This window comes from Coenobita brevimanus, chromosome 88 (assembly GCF_032717465.1).
Source record: "Coenobita brevimanus isolate Jiangsu-jjx chromosome 88, ASM3271746v2, whole genome shotgun sequence".
Classification (NCBI taxonomy): Eukaryota; Metazoa; Arthropoda; class Malacostraca; order Decapoda; family Coenobitidae; genus Coenobita; species Coenobita brevimanus.
This window is the reverse complement of record NC_137041.1, coordinates 32,085,333-32,105,606: the sequence shown is the minus strand read 5'-3', so window position 1 is coordinate 32,105,606 and position 20,274 is coordinate 32,085,333. Positions and strand designations below refer to the sequence as shown.

Here is a 20,274-nt window from a genome sequence, read left to right as displayed (position 1 = left end):
TGGAGGGAGCAAGATTATTTAGGTGTGTGAAAAACTCGTCAAAATTATCAAGTGCTGAAGGCCAAAATGAAAATATGTCGTCAACATAACGAAACCAAATGAGTTGAGGGGGAGAAACTCGTGGCAGTAGTTCCGTTTCATAATACTCCATATATAAACTGCTTAAAATGGGTGACAATGGAGAACCCATACCCATACCAAAACGTTGCCTGTAGAAGTTGTTGTTAAATGAAAAAGCATTCGAAGTCACACATAATTTTACAAGTTCTATGAAACTGTCAGCTGGCATACCTAAGTCAATATCACATTCTGGCAATTTGTTAGCTAGAAATTCCAAAACATCATTAATGGGAACTTTGGTAAACAATGAATCAACATCGAAGCTAACCATTTTACCGGAGAAAAAGTCAAGTGATTTAATTTTCTCTATAAAATCCGAAGAGTTCTTTACGTGTGCTGGGGATACTGTACCTACTACAGGGGCTAATTTATTGGCAAGAAACTGAGATAACTTATACGTAAAACACCCACACTGTGAAATTATGGGACGCAGTGGAATATTAGCTTTATGGGTCTTTGGTAATCTTGACCACTGAAGATGGTGGCAGTGTCCACCGAAACTGTTTGGTAATTATATTCTTCGTCTACAAGTGTGGGTTTTATTCACCGTCTTTGATTATCACGCAAGAGTGATTCATCCAGCCAGGTCTATTGCTGTTTGCTTTCCTTTGTACTCCTTTGACTCTGCCGTCTCCTGTGGGGCCGCCTCCTGTACGTAGTGAACTTGCTTCGATTTCAAAGGTCTGCAATAGGAAGGAGGGGCGTCACAGTAGTTTTCTGCTTATTGATAGTTGTGGGGAAGCTGATAACTATGACTTATTTGATGAATTGTTAACTGTTGCATGGTTCATGATTCGAAACTAAACCACTCAAGAAATCTGTGTAATTCATAATAACTGAAATAATGTGTGTTGTGTGATATATATTTAAAAACTTACCATAATCATGACATGCTATTATCTGTATATTTTCTGGCGGAACATTGCTTACATATTACATTACCACCAATAACTGCGCACAGTGGCAATGACCACCGTGTTCAGGTTGTTCTGCGGCCGAACGAAACCTGGTGAAGTTCCATACTCATCAGTGTTGCCAGATGTGGAGAGCATTACATCACCTCTCTGGTGGATGAGGTGTTTCTCTTTGATATGTCCGAGACTGTACATCTCCTTACGTATAGTGGTGAAAGTCTCAAACCATTGGGTGAGGTACAAATGGAAGTTGATTATAAAGAGGAGCAATTGTAAATACCCTTAAGCGTACTTGTGCTTGATTGGGAAGGAACTGGTTATGTGAATTGGTACATGACTGGAAAGATGTGTTGTTTTTGAACAGTCTAAGAATGTTTCAGACCATCCCACTATTCTGGAAAAGTACATTGAACTGTTTAAAGATGAAGTAGGATGTTATAATGATCCCGATGTTCAGCTCAGTGCATCAGGAAACTCAAAATTTCACAAAAGCTAGGTTTCTTCCCTATGCTTTTCAGTTCCGAGTGCAGAATGAGTCACTGAAATTGAAGAGTGATGGAGTAATTGAGAGGGTTTCATGTGCGCCATTCGGTGCTGCCCCCATTGTGTCCGTAAGCAAGAAGGATTCAGATAAAGTAAGAGTATGTGGTGATTTCAGTGTGACCCACAACAAATGTGAAGATGTAGTAAAACACCCTATTCCAGACACTGAAGACTTGCTTTCAGCATTAAGAGCCTGTTCTGTATGTAGTGTGTTGGCCATGTCACAAGCATACCATCAGATTCCCATTGCAGCAGAGTTTCGTAAATACCTATCAATACCCACATTGGACTTTGTGTTCAAGAGACTACTTTTTGATATTCTCTCTGGCCCTGCTATATTAAAAAAAAATAATGAATTATATGCTTCCTGACATTCCAAGGGTTACCTAGATGATATCCTCATTGCAGGAAAGGACAAGAAGGATCACTTGAATACTCTGCAGTGTTCTAAAACGCCTGCAAGAGTCTGGTTTGAAATTAAGAAGAAATGCAAATCTGAGCAAAGTTCTGTCACATACCATGGTCACAGGGTAGATGCAGAGAGGCTTCACCCCACTGAAGATAAACTCCTGGCTATAAGTCAAGCTTCCTGCCCCAAAGATGTGACAGCTTTAAAATCCTTCCGAGGCCTGATAATGTTCTATTCCAGATTCCTTAGAAATCATTCCACTATACTTGCTCCTCTAAATAGGCTGCTAAAGAAGGGTGTTCTTTGGTCTTGGACCAAGATAGAGGATGAAGCATTCTCAAAGGCAAAAGTGTAACTGTTACAGTCAGATACTCTGGTGCACTATGATGGCCCTTTGCCATTGTTCCTTTAATGTGATGCTTCTTCCTATGGGATCGGTGCTGAATTGTTCCATGTAATTGATGGATATTATCGGCTAGTTACTTTCACTTCATGTGCACTAAATGATGTCCAGAAAAATTATTCTCAGAGAAAGAAGCCTTTGAGTATTGTATATAATATTCAAAAGTACAGACAGTTCCTCTATGGCCACCAGTTCAACTTGATCACAGACCACCGTCCTTTGGTTTATTTGCTCAGTCCTGAAAAACCAGTTCCGCTCCATGCATCCGCTCGACTGCAAAGATGGACCCAGAAACTAGCTACGTACAACTACATGATTGAATACAGAACACTTTGGCTCACGTTGACACAGATAGCATGTCAAGAGTTCCCTTAACTACAAAGGTGGACTGTGACAGTGAGGCTACCAGTTGCTACTTTGAACCAGATGTACTTATAACAGTCACACACCAGATGATCCAGAAGAAAACTGCAGTAGATCCAGTGTTGTCCATATATGCTCAATGTGGATTGCCTAGTTTGGATGAGTGTGATTCCAGGTTACAGCCTTCGTACAACGGGGGGATAAAATTAGCATCAAACAAGATTGTGTTTTGTGGGGATTTCGTGTCACAGTTCCCTCTGCATTGCAAGCGACATCCTTCAAGAACTACATGAAACATGCCAAGGCATGACAAGAATGAATGCAGTGGCAAGGTCCTACATATGGTGGCCAAATATGGATAAATAATCAATGGTGCAAAACTGCATGCTGACTTTGCTCGTCCAATCTCGGCGAAATTTTTTTTTTTGTGCTTGTGGATGTCTATACCAAGTATCCTGAAGTAGTTCACATGAAGAGTACGACTGCAGATATTAGTGAAAGGGTTCTTCATGAAATTTTTAGAAGACATTACTTACCAGAAATTCTAGTTACAGATAGCGGACTACAATTCACTTCCAGGGAGTTTGCTGATTTCTGCTCAACCAATGGGATCTTGCACCGCACATCATCAGTGTATAAGCCATCTGCAAACAGTTAAGCAGAGAGGATGGCTAAGGTCCTGAAGTCAGCATTGCATCAAGCAGAATGACAAGGACAAGATCCAGAGATCATCCTACAGAGGTACTTGTTTTCATATTGCCTCACCTCACATGCTACCAACCTGACTCTCCTTCCGAGTTGCTGATGGGAAGAAACAGCGCAGTTGTTTGGATTTAATATTTCCCGCAGTTACAAAGAAAATTGAAGCAGAGCAAAAGTCTATGGAAAACAGAGCTGTTTTGCATGGCTGTCGAGTATTGAAAGTGGGAGATAATGTGCAGGTCAGAAATTACAGGGGTGCCAAATGGTTAGAAGGACAGGTGAAAAGGTGCCTGGAGAAAGGCATTACTTGGTTAAAGTTCAAGATGGCTATGTGGGGAAAAAACATATAGACCAGTTGCTGAAATGTCCTGAAAGAGTTCCTGATGAAAATGTCCCTGAAGACATATGGTAGCAGAGAATGAATCTACTGATTCACAATCCAGTAACAGACCTCATGTGCCTCTAGAGGTGTCTACAGTTGAGACTGATGTACCTGTATACACCCAGGTTGATGTGAAGGAGCAAGTCGTGTAGTATCTGAGGTTCTGGAAGAGCCTCCTAGTTCCCCATTTAAGGCTAGACTTTATCCTGATGAACAGGCAGTTAAGCTCAGGAGATAGCCACAAAGGCAAACAAAACCCCCTAAATATTTGGATGACTACACTTTGTTTCCATCTTATTGAATAATGATTAAGAATACTGTTCTGTAATTGATTTATATTTTCATTACAAGGGGCTCTTATTTCTTTGAACAGTCTGTATTTATTTAAAACTTCCCAGTAATGAACTGTGAGGAGAATCAGTACTGGATTGTTCTTCAGTCACTGTACTATTTGTGGATTCATTATATTGTTTACTGGCCTAATACATTGATGCTTGATTCATTTATACACCTGGAAGTGTGTATATATCCATTTTTTTATTCTTTAAGGAAGTTAAGCATTTTTACAGTAGATGCAAGTAAAAAAAAAAAAAAAGAGGAGGGGGGGATGTGTAGTACAAGTAATTATCAAATTAACTAAGCCATATATTGACTTCATTATTAATTTCTATTATGTTACTGCGGTAATATTTATTATATAATGTGTTCAGTGTAGCATTTGGTATACATGAGCCCTAAAGGACTGTTGTTTTTTAGATTCGTACCCTCTGCAGAGGAGTTGAGAAATACAGACTTAGCAGGTGTGCCTCACTCCCCTCAGCTGATTTAGTTCTATGGATTGAAGATAGCACAGGATCAAAGAATGGCTGGTTAGAGTGGTTATGGCTATGTATACTATATGGATGCTTGCCCCCAGGTGAGAGTGAATGGAAATTTGAGTGACGAGTTTTCCATAAATGTTGGCGTACATTAACCCGTCACGTCCCGACCGATTTTCCCACCACTGACCCCCCCAAGTCCCGACAAATTTTGGATTTTTTTTTTTTGGCTCGAACCTCCGCTTTTCGTGAGAAACATCGAAAATTCGTAGAGAAATAGCTCACCTGAGGTTTAAAATACTCGGTACAGGTTGCAGTACCTCCTTACCTTACTCTGTTTTCTGTCAGGCAGGCTCCAAAGAAAACGAGTTATATGGGAGGGTAACTATTCCACTCCACTCATAAACGGTATTTATTTATTCATTTGGTACGAATTTATATGTAGTACGAGAGTATATTAGTTTTCAAACAGTAATATAGGCAATATAAACATTGTTTCACTCACTAACACATCAACATACCTGACCTTTTTTGATGACATTACCTGATCATCATTTCTGACTGTTTCTTCCTCTAATGCTATCTAAACTTTGTCCTCCGCATTGTCATCGATTGGGGAATCACTCTGGCTCTGAATGTCTTTATTAGCCAGGTCACTTGTAACAGGTGAATTGCCGAGACAGTGGTGTGCGGGGGGGGGGGGAGGTCATGCGGGATAAGGCATTGTCCCTGCCTGGCATCTTGTAGAGGAATAGAGGAAGGTGTCTTGTGTACACGTACCAAAAATCACGCGCGAAAATTGAAATTTGTGCAAATTATGAACCTTGCAATTGCGCGACATACCAGTACATTGACAGGTCTAGCTGTGACAAAATGTTGCGACGTACCCATACGTCAATGGGATGCCTCGGGTTAAGGGCCAGTCTTGAGCCCCTTATTGTTTGTCATGGTGCATGAAGCTCTTTCACGTGACTTCAGAAACGGGCTTCCATGCGAGATGCTGTGTACTGATAGCTTGGTGATGATTGCAGAGAATGAAAGGGAGGCTGTGAAAATATATAGGGAGTGGAGCACAAAGGCTTGAGAGCAAATGTAGATAAAAGTGATGATATCTACGGTTAGTGATGATACTGGATACCGTATACTGATAGTATGGTCCTGATTGCAGATAACTTAAAGAAGGCAGAGGAAATATATAGGAAGTGTAGCGATGGAATGGAGCACAAAGGTCTGAGAGTAAATGTGGATAAAGCAAAGTGATATTATCTACGGCTGGTGACGGAACTGTCAAGCAAAGAGAGAGTGGCCATGTTCAGTTTGCTACAATGATGTGAGAAGTAACTCCGTCTTGTGCAGTATTTGTGATAAGTGGGTGCATAAGAGCTGTAGTGGTTTTAAAGGTAGACCGCGAGATAATTCTGATTTCATGTGTGCGGTGTGTCGGGGTGAGCATATACAGGTAGAGATTGACAGGCATGAAAGGATGTTACTAGTGAATCCCTTGAGTGTATGGAAGAGTTTTGTTAGATGGGAGATACGTTATGTGTTGGAGGTGGGGCTGGAGTTACTTGTGTGCCTAGAGTGAGGAGTGGTTGAAGGAAGTTGAGGGAGCTATTGCCTCTGTTGACATTGAGAGAGTTCTCCCTCCATGCTAAGGGATCTTTGTATGTGGCATGTGTTAGGAGTGTAATGCTGTATGGCAGTGAGACCTGTGCGGTAAACGAAGAGGATATATGCAGGCTCAAACATACAGAAATGACAGTGATTGGGAGGATGCACAGTGCGTCCTTGAATGCAAGACCTAGGGGAGCTAAGTTTGCGATGGGGTAGTTAAAAGGAAGGATGGGGCTGGAAATATATTGTTGTTGTGATGAGGAGAGGTAGATTAGGATGGTTTGGGCATGTGGGGAGGATGGAGAGTGACAGTTGGGTGCAGAAAGTGAAAAGTGTTAACGTTGGGGGTAGGGTTGTGACAGGTAGACCGAAAAAGACCTAGCACGAGGTCTCACAGTGTGGCCTTAGGGATGAGGGACTGAAATGAGCGGCTGCCAGAGCTCGAGCAGCTTGAAGGGCCCCCATTAAGTGACCAAGGCCGACAGATGCAAGCATGCTGGAGCCTTTACAAACGAAACGAAACTAATCTTCTAGGACCTCTGGATTTCTGTTGCCTATAATTTAAATAGTAAATAAGGAAGACCTTTTCCATGACTTATCACAATTGATTGGGTTAATATTGTGCTTAGTAAGTATGGAAGGATATGTTTTCTATAATCTGTTACAGGAAAATTAAGGAATTTATTGCATTAATACTTAGTAAATAATTAATATCATTACTATTTCTTAGGACACAGTTGAGTAGGTTAATACTTAGTAGATAAGGAAGGGGATCTTTTCTCTGAGTAGTGTTACAGTAGTTGCTACATAAATGAGATCTTTCCTATGACATATCTCACAATACTTGTTAAGTCAGGAAGGAGATCTCTTCTCTGAATTTTATGTGACTGTTGGTTGGGTTAATACCTATTAGGAACAAGATTTTTTTTTTTTTTTTTTTTTGGCATATGATGTGACAGTTGATTAGGTTAATATTTATTAAGAAAACTATTTTCTAAATCATATATCACAATTCGTTGGATTAATGCCAAGTAAATAAGGGAGGAGATCTCTTCTTTTACATATTATGTACAACAATTGATTGGGTTAATACTTAGTAAAAAAATAAATATATCTTTTCTGTGATGTATCACAACAGACTTGATTATTATTTATTAAATACTGAGGGAGATCTCTTCTGTTGTATATTATATGCAACGGTTGATTGGTTTAATAATTAGTAAATAAGGAAAGAAATCTTGTCTCTGAAATATAATATTCCGTATCGCAACTGACTGGCTTAATATTGAATAAGAAGGGGGTCTTTTCTATGAGTCCTTAGCTTTCCTGTTGCAAGTAACTGTTTCATACTTTGTAAAGAAGGATACTACAGCTCCATCGCTTATCGCATCTAAAAACAACTACCGGTATATGATTATGAGCTAAAACTTGATATTTACCTCCATTTTAGTGTACATTTCATGGTTAATCAGAATACTGGTTATTTGAAGCATCAATTTGAGGTAAGGGTGCTCTAGTTAACCAGTTTGTCAGCCATACTATAGTCGTTTCACCTGAACGTGGCTCATAGAGTTTCATACAGATACAACCTAGTATTTATAGTACAAGAGTGATCCCGTTAACTCCGAATAATAATAATAATAATAATAATTATTATTATTATAATAAAAATAAATAAATAAATTAATAATAATAATAATGATAATAATAATAATAATACAAACTTTCCTCACAGATGCCCCGGTTTGACGGGGACGAAGTATTGCGCACCCTACATCAGCATCCAGTTTCTGTGATGTGCGCTCCTCCCACTGCCTACCGTGCATTGGTACAGTGCCGTGAGTTTGGTCACCTACCCTTCCGTGCTCTACGACACTGTGTTAGTGCCGGAGAGCCTCTCAACCCGGAGGTCATGCAAGTCTGGACCCAAAACACAGGTAGTGTGTGTGTGTGTGTGTGTGTGTGAATATAAGCCAGGAAACCAGTTACTGCTGGGTGATAACCATATAATCCCATATTCCCAGAAGGCGTAGAAAAAATGAGGGTGGGGTGTTACTAATCACTAAACTCTGTACTAACTCTCTGCAAATCAGTAGGTGGGAAAAAGGATCTGGATGATGATGATACTGATGATTATGATAGTGATGATGACGTGGAGGATGAGAAGTAGGGTGATGATAATGATGATGATGATGATGGTAATGATGTTGATGATGATGATAATGACCAGGAGGAGGAGTAGAAGTAGAATGATGATGATGATGATGATGATGATGATGATGATGACCAGGAGGAGGAGTAAAAGTAGAATGATGATTATGATGATGATGAGGAGGAGGAAGAGTAGAAGTAGAATGATGATGATGACGGTGATGATGATGATGATGATGATGATGATGAGGAGGAGGAGGAGAAGTATGATGATGATGATGATGATGATGATGATCCTCTCACCGCCACGGCAGGTTTGCAGATCTATGAAGGGTATGGCCAGAGCGAGTCGACCCTTCTGGCGGGTGTGTGTCGAGGCATGAAGATTCGACCTGGGTCCATGGGCAAGTCGGCACCGGGATACAGACTGGTGGTAAGTACGCAGCCCCGTCGCACTTGGATATATAGCGCTCTGGGTAGGTGCTGCGGGGATGGCTCAGTGTGTTGGTGTGGGCTGCTTCACGAAACTATTAATGAACCATGTAATCAGTGAAGGGAAAAATCACACATTATGAAGAGTGATAATGGGTCGTGGGAGATAGAAACGGAGTAGATGATGCAGGTTAGACATTGATTACATCGATTGAACCGTTCCTGCAAAACACACGAAATCACTCAGTCAGTGCTATTTTTGAACAATCTTGTGTACTTTCTGCTTTACGGAATAGTCGTTAGATGCAGGCAGAGAGAGCTAGGGTGGGTTCTGATGTTTTGTATTGAGGTAACTTTAGCCAGCCTACAATGCTAGTTGTTAGGGAAACGTTGCAATGGTGTCAGTATACCCAGGCAGGGAGTCCAGGACACAGGTCTTATTACGATACAGCACTACACTAACACATGCCACATGCAGAGATCCCTTAGCACGGAGGAAGAGCCCTCTGAGTCTCAGGAGAGACAGCAGCTCCCCGAACTTCCTCCAGTTACTCCTTTCCTTAGCCACAGAGCTGGCTCCAGCCTAACCTTCAGCATCTAAGATGTTCCCCAAATAACACAACTCTTCCACACACTCAAGAGGCTTTCAAACAATATCAATCTTGCCACACTTGACAATCTGTACATGTTCTCCCCGGCGCACTGGATACACTAAATCAGCATTTCTCGCAGTCAGTCTCTAATACCACATGTCTTTGGCATCCACTTATCACAAACACTGCACAAGATGGAGCTACCTCCCACACCCTTGTGGCAAAATGCACATGCCCACATTCCGTCAGCATTGACCGTACTGCCACCAGCCGTATTATATCATCACATTTTTTTTCCGTTTTTTCTCTCAAACTCTTGTACCCCATTCCGTCCCTCCAGTACCTAAATCTTTCCTCCACTTCCTTTTCATTTTCTGCAATCAACATGAAGTCACCAGCATACAGCATCTCTGATGAAGGTTCATTTCCGATGTCACGTGAGAGAGTTTCAGGCACCATGATAAACAGTAAGTGGCTTAAGACTGCATGTCAGTATTCACGGGAAACTAATCGCTCAAATATCAATTCACTCACATCTGGGTGCGAGCACCAACATACATAGCCATAGCCACTCAGATAAACCACTTTTCGGTCCCAAGCTTTCTGGTTACCCACTTCACAATCCACCAAGGGACTCTGTCAAGAACCTTCCCCAAATCATCAAAAACAAAGTATATACAGCTCCCTTTTCTTTGTTTTATATTTTTCCTGAAGCTGTTGGAAATATGACATCTGTGGTCCCTTTGCCTGGCATTAACCGAAACTGCATCTCGTGAATGTTCACTATTTCCCATATCATACCTTTTATGACTCTCTCTCAATTACCTTTACTATCTGGTCCAAAAGTTTTATACCTCAATAATCTCCTCTCTCCAGGACGTCGCCCTTCCCCTTGTACACATTTACAGCCACACTCTTCAGCCGGTCATCTGGGACAACACTCTTGTATATAATCATATTTATCTAATCAGTATCTAAAACCACTTCTTTATCTTCTCAGTCTTTCAACATTTCAGCTGTCAACCCAGACTCACCTGCTGCTTTCCCCAACTGTTTCTTGCCTGTTGCCTTGCTGTCTGTAATAGCATCAATCAAAGGCCCAGGGCCACACAATATACTTACCGACTCCAAACCTTCCCTGTTCCAGCCAAACTCCTCTCCACTGGTCTTTAATATCCTGTCTGCCCATCACTACCTTTCCTTCATTATTATTCACACACTGCTCACCTATATCTCTATTTTCCCTCTTCGTCTTATTTGGCACCTTAAATACTATATTCGTCCATTCAGTACTATTTAGGATATCCTGTAAAAGTCAATGAGACTCAAATTTTTGCCCTGTATACCTCCTTTTTAGCCCTTTGCATGGCAGCCAAGTATTCCTGTCTGTTACTACTCCTTCTCCATTCCCAGAAAAGCCTTCTTTTTTCGTTGACTGCGGCTTCTACACCCTCATCCCACAACCATATTATCCTGTGTCTTGGAGGGCCCCTTGTTCTTTCACACACTGAATCAGTAACTCTCAAGGGATTGTTCGTGAGAGTTATGTACTGCACATTAACACGCTGATCAACAGCTGCCTACTCAGCCACCACTCGACTCATCTCTCTGTAGAAGGATTTTCCTCCTGGGTATATAGGTCGTCCTGTTCATCACCTGTTCCTTAAGCACCATGTCAAATATCAGTAATTTGTGTAGCTACTCTCACTCTTCACTCCCTATAACTTTATTCTTCAACAACCTCCTATCAGCCCTCCTGACCAGCAAATAGTCAATCTGGCTACTGTTTCCCTCAGACTCTTATGTAATCAGTATACTCTCTCTTTTCCTAAAATGTATGTTGCACACTGTCAGGTTCATTTCCTCCCCAAATTCGAGTATCCTTTCCTTTTCCACATTCCTCGCACCATATGCACAAACCACATGTAACCATTCATGTCCTTGTGCTGCCTCATGCACACGACCATTTAAATACCCCCACAAAACTACAGTTTCATCATCCCCCTTACCACCAACCACAAGTATCAAGTCATTCCAGAATCTCTCTTTTTCTACATCATCCAAGCCAACCTATGGAACATGCACCAGTATAACTGAATACATGAGTTTATCAAACATTGTTTTCACTGCTGTAAGCCCTTTATTAACTCTCATTATATTCATAACACATCACACCCATTTCTCATCAGCCAGCACATCTAAATCACAGTATCCATCTTCTTCTGTAAAGGCTTTATGGCCATCATCCACTTAGGGACATTGGGCCAACTAAGATAACCAGAGTAAAATTAAACATCATATCACAGGCATCGAGCTAGATGACCAGTCTAGGGAGCCAAGCGAGGAGGCAGCGTATGATAGAATGCACAAAGATCAGCTAGATGCACCTCTTCTGATCTGACAGTCGTAAGAGGCTGAATCCCCTCACCCAAGTCAGCTGCCGGGAGAAAATTGTACAAGTTGGAGTAGGTCGAGACTCAGAGCTGGTACGACCGGGTGCGGGCATCAAGTGTCAGGAGGTGATGGTAGGGGGATACGTCCAGCTGATACCTGTGATCCACGATAGGAGGGCGAGATGAGCTGCCCTCCTCTGCCGGAGAAGGGGAGGACTCAATGATCTTCTCCTAGGCCGAGGAGCCAGTTGACGCATCATCAGCCATGGAGACGGAGTCAGAAGAATCCCACCCCTCCTTGGTCACTGACGGCAGGTGATGAACGTCAGCAGCAGTCTGAGTCGGACCTGGGTCGGTGATCGAAGAAGCAATCCTCCAGTTGAGGGGAGCATCCAGACACAGCAGCTTCTGTGGTGTTGTGCAGGGGGTGGAAGGCTAATGCAGCTGGATCCAATGCTTCCTACCACGAGGTGCAGAAGGCACATCGCGGGTGAAGCACTCGGGTATGACGAGGTGAGGTAGTCTGTTCTCCTCAAAGATCATAGGGAGAAGAACGAACATAGTCCCTTTGTCATCCCCCATAAAAAGCCCTCACTGTTGCGATGCACATTTCTATGATAGTGCTTGTTTCCCCAGGACTCTCAGAACCCCTGGCCTGGCGTACCCAGGCCGTGAGACGTCACTGAGCATGGGCAAAACTCTGCACGGCCACACCTTCTGGCTCAATAACGTCCCGAGCCTCAGGTCCCTTGGGAGTTCCAAAGAGACAAAACTCCACAGTCTCACCATCCCCAAGGGAGTGATGGAGATGCCATGGGTTTGGTGCAACGACAGCCTGGCGGTGCACGAAAACATCAACACCAGTATCCTGGCGCCTGATGAAGCCATACCCCGTCCTGACAATGAACCAAACAACATTCCCCGTGATTGTAGCTTGGGCTGCCGGAGACTTGGATCTGCTTTGTGCTCCCCCTCAAAGGGTCTCAGGCAGTAACAAATGTGGCATCTTTGGCTGCTGGTCGTCTCTCCCTCTGATCCTTCTCAGCATATACATCTACCCCTCCCACAGTTTTAAATGTCAGTCCAACTGCACAGAGTGGTTCGAACATGCTGGTTTGAGTGTATGTTCTGCTAATTTGGGCAGCTGAACAGGCAGTTAAAACTGAGCGTGTATACGAGCATTTATGATACGACCTTTACACACACACACACACACACACACAAAGACCTCTTCACAAAAATTGGTGAACTCTTCATATTCATGTGGCCACATTTCACGCGATTCATGAAATGCTTGTGTTTGTACTGTATAATTTTATCTTTAACTCCTTAATTACTCGAAAAGTCCTAAATGAGGGAGAGAGAGAGAAAAAAAAAAATGTCTGAGAGTATTTGTCCAAGTAAGAATTGTACTAAGTTTGAACTGAATTGGTGAAGAAATGAAGGGATGACATCCGATAAAAGTTTTTTTTGGGAGAGGAAAAAAATACAAGCTGAGGACGTACAATATGGTCTTCCCGGTGTGGAAGAGATCATAATGATGAAGCACATCCCTGCCCTACGCTGAGAACTGAGTAGGTATCTGTGTCCTTCCTCAGTTCTTCCTCTGGTGAGTAAGAGGTCAAGGTGATGATAATGATGATTGCGGTGGTGGTGGTGGTAAAAAATAAAAATGATAAAAATAATGATAAACATGTAATAGACGTCCACACTGAGAGTGTGGAACGTGTTTGAGTAAGTCGGGCAGTGCTGAATATTGTCTCATGTGGCTTATCATCTTCCTCTGATTTCCCGACCTCATAATACTAAAAAGAACTTATTAGATTCTGCCAAAAATATTCCCTTACACATCCTAAAACCAATACTCATCTTGTATTAATTTTAGGTCTAGGGCCAAACAGAAGGTATTATTTGTTTTGAAAATGCAAAACCTGGTTGCTCTCAGCAGTCATTGGAAAATACAGCCGCGCTACTCACTCAGCCTTAGACCATTACTTCTTGCGCAGTCGACTTGTATGCTAATCTGCCTTTAAAAAATCGTTTCCTCGATTTATAGAAATACTATTGGGAATTATGGGTTGTCTATGAAATGAATATAATTGGGGATTTTTATGCGATTTCCAAACTGGTGTCTGTCTTTCTTGTAGCTTCATAATTGGCTGAGGCATCCAAAAAAGTTCGTTACTGTACCACAGAGTTTTCCTCCCAATCCCTCCCCCCATGGAGATAAATCTTTCTCTCGGGTACTTATGTCGAGGGTCTAAACTGTGACTAAATTTGTTAAAATAATGATGTTGAAGACAATGATGTTGATGATATAACAATAATTATAATAATTTAGATTACCAGTAAGTCTCTCTCTCTCTCTCTCTCTCTCTCTCTTTCTCTCTCCGTGTCTGGTACAGGTCCTAGACGATGCACACCAAGAATTAGGTCCCCACACGGACGGTCATCTGGCAGTCTCTCTCAAACATGGTCATCCTGTTGGACTTTTTAGAGGTGAGTGTATGTCTGTCGGTCTTTCCGTTTGTCAATATCTGTCTGTCTGTCTCTCAGTCTATTTATCCTCTCTCAGTTATGCTAACCCGAGGTGTTGAAAGATGGAGAGGCTGTACTAAACATTTCTGTCTATCTGTTTAACTATCTACCCTGCCTGCCTGCCTGTCCGTCTGTCTGCTTGTGTCTGTTGTATAATATATAGCTGTGTGAATATGTCTGTTTATAACAACACGTCTTAACCCCTTAACCACGGGGCGTCACTTTTATGATGCTTGGGAGCAAGGGATCATACCGCAGGGCGTCGGTTTTGTGATTCTGTGTTATTTTGAATTCACCCGGGCTTCCAAGTGGTGGCTTGTATCATCTATCAGTACTGCCAATGTGCAACACTAGTCAGCACTCCTAATCTCATCTGTACTCCCATCCATTGTTGACAATTTAGCCATTTCTCCCCGTTCTTGACTTCCCTCCCTACCCCCCCTCCGTTACCCCATCCTCTCGCCTGCCCGGCCGTGCTACACTAAGTAAATCTTCCCTGGAATTTTTCACTGATTTCATCCATTGAAATAAGGTCTATGCCCTATTCTTATACCAAATAATATATACAAGAAAGAAATAAGGTAAGTGAGAGTGCCATACACCTGGAATTGGCTAATTATCACCTGACAACACCTCACGTGCACTCGTTCGCTAATTTTCGCTGTTTATTTCCCCTTGAAATATGCCGTATAATCTATTTTCGTAATAAATATACATATAAGGAGGGAAGGGAGAAGCCTAAGTGGTATTTACATTCACCTGGAACTACCTAATTTATAATGTATTGTCTAGATTTCCTGCCAATCATTTCACTGCTATATATTAGCTGCTGTCAAGAGGCTAACATTGGCAGAAAAGCATTTCCCTAGGTAGGCCACCACCCCGGCCCACCCTTATCAGTTCACTCTCATCTTCCAATGTGGAGGTACGTCTGATTGCTCTTGCTGACTTCAGGGACTTTTCACCCCCATGCAAAGGGACCTGTGACCTTTACCCCCTACTAAACCTCCTGTGGAAAGAGGTAAAGGGCTGACAATTGATAAAAGAGTGACTACGATCATTTTATTGAGTAAAACGGTGCAAGTGGAATTGTAAATAATGTGTAAATAATGTGTAAACAGCAAGTGAAAGTAATGAACGTAAATATACGTGAACAGTGGAAAATAGTTTTATAAGTTACTTCAAGTGACAGTGCATAACACAGTGTAAATAAAATAGAAATGTAAATAACGTAAATAAAATAGAGAACGTAAATAGAAATGTAAATGAGCAGTATTATGAGAATACGAGTATATACCCTAGGAGTAATGAAATGAAAGTTTCACTCTAGCATGTCTGAATACTATGAGTTATGAGAGTGAAGGTGAAAATGACATTCACTCTCAATGCTAGTATACAGGACGAGAAAGTGAATGCTACGTATTTTACTGAAAGAAATTGAATCCCTACAGTGACAATAAACTAATACTACTGAAGGAAACTTATGGATAAAGACTGTAGATATATATAAGTGTTACATAGTAATAGAAACATAAAGTGTGGGGGGTTTTATGAATAATAAATGACAGAATACCAACAGCGAACTAGCGCAAGCGGGAAGGTCATACGCGCTCGTAATTTTCATTGCTTTCACAGTGGTTTTTATTTGGAGTATGGATCCCAAACTACTTGATAATCATAGAGTAGTGTTTATAGTGTTAATATCTGGCTGTGGTAATCATATTACGGGTTGTCGGGAAGTGTAAAGTGGAGACTTCGTTACCCAACTTCAGAGGTCTCCACAAGTCCTGCGGTAATCGACGAAGGCTCAGCAAACATCCCAGGAGAAAGCTGAAGGTATGTGCCATATGCATATTAAATTTTAATATTCTAGGACTAATAACTGATTTTTGGTAAATATTTTTTGAGAGTCTGTCGGAGCCCGAATAACCCCGCTGGAGACCCAAAACATTGGGAAGCATGCCCGCGGTGTAAGGGTTAATCACGTATAAGATGTCCATGAACAAACCTCCTCCATCAGGCTGCCCTCCCTCCAGGTCACACCACCCCCATTCACGTACAGCACAGTACCTCTTCACCTCATCCCTCCACCTTGTCCATGATCTCCGCTCTCCCCTTCTACACGTACATCATTCATAGATTTCAAAAACACATTGCCTGCATCTTTCAACTCTACGCACCCCGTGAAAACTGATAAGTTAAAATAATGATGATGATGATAAATATAAAGTGATAACTATGATGATAAATATAAGGTGATGATGATGATGATAAGGAGGAGGAGGAGGAGAAGGAGGAGGAAGAGGACGACGATGTCGACGACGACCACCTGATGGAGGTTATGAGAAGAGGAAGACTGGGGATGAGGTGAGGGAGTGGAATAGTATGCTGTGTGAGAGGGAATGTATGGGACGGATTAAGGAAAGCCTGATGGCAAAGTACAGGGCAGCGATAAAGTGGTTTATGTGGCCAACCCTTCTGCATTGTGACGTCTGGTTATCTATCTATCTGTCTATCTATACACACACGGAGATAGACAAATAGATAGATATATAGATAGATCATTATAATATCCATCCATCATCCAGTCCTACATTGCTCCATGTGGAGCGTAGGAGCCCGGGGCTAGGCAGTTGGTCCCAACATTTAAGATGACAGTGACCAGCCTCACTCATCCCTGAGTAGCATTACACGAGCAATCAGCCCCAACCATCCCTTGGATATAAACCTTCACCGGTTCAATCCGATTGGAGCGCAATAATTACCCACTAAACCACCAGGTGCCAAAATTTGGTTATATGGTTACCACCCAGCGTAGTAAATGGTTCTGTTAAAACTGTGGATGGCCACCTTTACGTCACATGCAGGTGAAGGCAAAGCCTTGTAGTAATTTTCTGACAATATATTAAACACAGTCTTGAATCAATATACAGCGATGGTGGACAATGCACGTCCGACCCCAGACCCATTTGAACTGCTACTGATCGCCGGTTTCCCACCGGCTAGAGAGAGAGAAGCGGTGTGACTCGGAAGTCGTGACTCATATGTCGTAGACATAACATTGAGCGAGCGTTGATGCCCTACTTGGATCCTACTTACAACTACTTACATACTACTTACATACCATATTTACATATTATATAATATGTACAAAAAGGTTACAAACAATTTTCCCTCTCATCAAAAAGTGTGTCTCCTGACAGTGGTTGGGCATCAAGTCATAATATGGCAAGAATACAAGTGGTCTGAGTATACAGTGAGACGCTCTTTTTTTTTTTTTTTTTTTTTTTTTTTTAATACAGTGAACCGGGATTACATGGAAGTACAATAATAAATGAGATATTGCTACATAATTCACAAAGCTGGATGTAAGAAAGGATTAATATATTTACAGTTCATGACCATGTTGGAAAAATAGCATAAACATAGAGGTTTGGTCAATTTACAAATATACTGTATATATATATATATATATATATATATATATATATATATATATATATATATTTAATCACAAATTGATTTTTACTCAGAACTACCCTTTTCCAGGTCTTTTGGTTGTCGCACTAACCTTGTTGCTACACGGAGCTCATGCAACCTTTTATCCATTCGCTTGAGACAACAATACAGGATAAAAACAATTGCAATAAAACCTAGAAATCATAAGACAACTGGAGGAAATACAAAGGCTGGATGTGACCAGGAGTGGTTAAAAGCTGAAGAGAACTGGTTCATAATAAAATTAGAATTGTTTAAATAGTTCAACATACGTAGGTTTTCTGATGTGATAGAAAGATTGTCTGTTGGTAGATGAAAGGTAGTATTAACAGGTTTGAAGATGTCATACTTGTGGGAGCGGAGTGCGATGTGATAATGTGTGGCATGGGCTATTATAGACTTTACTGTACAGTAATCAGGGGCCTTATATAAACCAATTGCGGATAGTGAACGGACAGGGGTCCCTGGACAAATAAGACTGACTGGAGTTGAGGCACTAAAGAAGAAACAGCGGATGTGATTTAGACGAGCATGGTGTACCTGGCTTTTGGGGGCAGGAACGAAGGTACAGACGGACTAAGGCAGATTCGCAAGGAGCAACGCTGCCAAGGAAAATTGTTATGAGGTACGCAGCACAAACACGAGAGTTGGGTGTGAGAAGGGCACATCTACAGAGGTCACTTGAGGAGAGGAAGGCAATATAGAGATGATCATGGGAGAGAAGAAAGTACTGTGAAGAGACAGAGGCTTGTACCAGGGAGTTATTGTACCAGAAGGGAAAAGGAATTATGTGAAAGAGATCGAGTATGATGGAAGAACGAAGAAGAATATGAACAATTATATCTTTTAGTAAGGAATGTGGCTTCTCGTATTGGGTAGTAGTGTTCTAAAGAGGAAAATGGAATCATAGGAGACAAGCCGAAGGTTGAGTGAGCCCATTCCAAGGTAGAACGAAGGTGAGAGAAAGAGAGATACTAAATCTAGGGTCACACGACTATCAACAGCATTGACTAAAATACGAATTACGCTAGTAACTTGGGAGACAAGAGAGTCCAGAGAAACCTGCAAATTATCAACATGTAATTTAACATACATCAACTCTGAAATAATATTAGTCGGTGATACTTCACGCTTAAGAACAATCGTAAAATTATTTAAACTATTAGTAACATCATGTAGATGGTGACTCATCTGTTGCATCATAAAATGTTCAATACGTAACACTTTGTATTGGGACTCGATGGCATTGGATAATTGGATTAACTCCTTTTTATAACTAGAAATTTCACGGTTAGTCGCTACACCAAATAATCCACTGAGGATTTCTCCTCCAAGGGCAAAAAATCCACGTTTCACTCGTGAGCGACCCACAGGCGTTTATTGAGGGAAGGAATCTTGAAGATGGTTGAACTGATTACGAATATAATCTAATTTCCAGCAGATGGGTAGGTAGAGTGGGTACAAAAATGTGTCACTGGGATGTCGATTTCTAATAGAGGTGATCTTAGAGGTGATGTTGACACAGATGTTACCGACAGTATGAGATGATAATGTTATGCAAGAGACTTAGTGGCAGAACGCAACTTGGCACGATAGTCATTAACAGTAGGGGAAGGCTGAATAGTAATGTCAGAAGGAAGGTTTAGAGAAGAAGAAGAAGGCTGAGTAGGAATTTGTTGTGGGGGTGTGGTCTCTCTTAGTGGTTCCTCCAAGACTATGCGTTTTGATGCACGTTTGAGATGATCTGCATGCACCCATGTCGTCTCTGCCTTGTGCGGATCTCTTAATTCGAATTTATTACCTTTACGAGATATGACATGGAAGGGACCCAAGAATTTACTGTTTAGTTTTGATTCTCTGTCATGATCTAGGGCAAAAACTAAGTCACCTACTTGGATGGCAACATCTGTGGCAGTGGCATGTTGGTTACATATCATCTCCTCATTTGTAAGGGCCAGATTATCCTGAACATATTTGTGAATTTTCTGGAAGTTGGATAGGTTTACTCGCACATAGTTATCGTAGTCGTAGATCGGATCAGGCTTGGATTGCGACAGTGAATAAGGTAGTCTTTTGTCAAAGCCAAATATGATGAAGAATGGTGTTTCTCCAATTGACTTATTGATGGATGAATTAATTGAAGCAGCTACCTGTGGAATCCATTCATCCCAGGTGGAAGTCTGATCTCCTACTATGTGATGCAGACTCTCCAATATCTTTCTATTCTGGCGCCCTACTAGGCCATTTGAGGCTGGATGATGGGCCACTATATTGCATTTCTTAATTCCATATCGAAGACAAACTTCTTCCAGAGCTGAATTGTTGAACTCTGACCCGTTATCAGTTAAAATTACTTATGGTGTTGTGAAAGGGCAAATAACTGAATTAATAACATGTGCAA

At 41.5% G+C, this 20,274-nt stretch overlaps 1 protein-coding gene across 1 annotated transcript in view; it reads left to right on the top strand.

Annotated features, from left to right (window-relative positions):
* The window catches only part of LOC145411251 (acyl-coenzyme A synthetase ACSM3, mitochondrial-like), a 67,780-nt gene that overhangs the window by 37,174 nt on the left and 10,332 nt on the right, over positions 1–20,274 (top strand). The window contains exons 5-7 of the mRNA XM_080281319.1: positions 8,004–8,205; positions 8,734–8,852; positions 14,243–14,336. Of these exons, the coding sequence (XP_080137445.1) occupies positions 8,004–8,205; positions 8,734–8,852; positions 14,243–14,336 (415 nt within the window). The remainder of the gene's footprint in view (positions 1–8,003; positions 8,206–8,733; positions 8,853–14,242; positions 14,337–20,274) is intronic.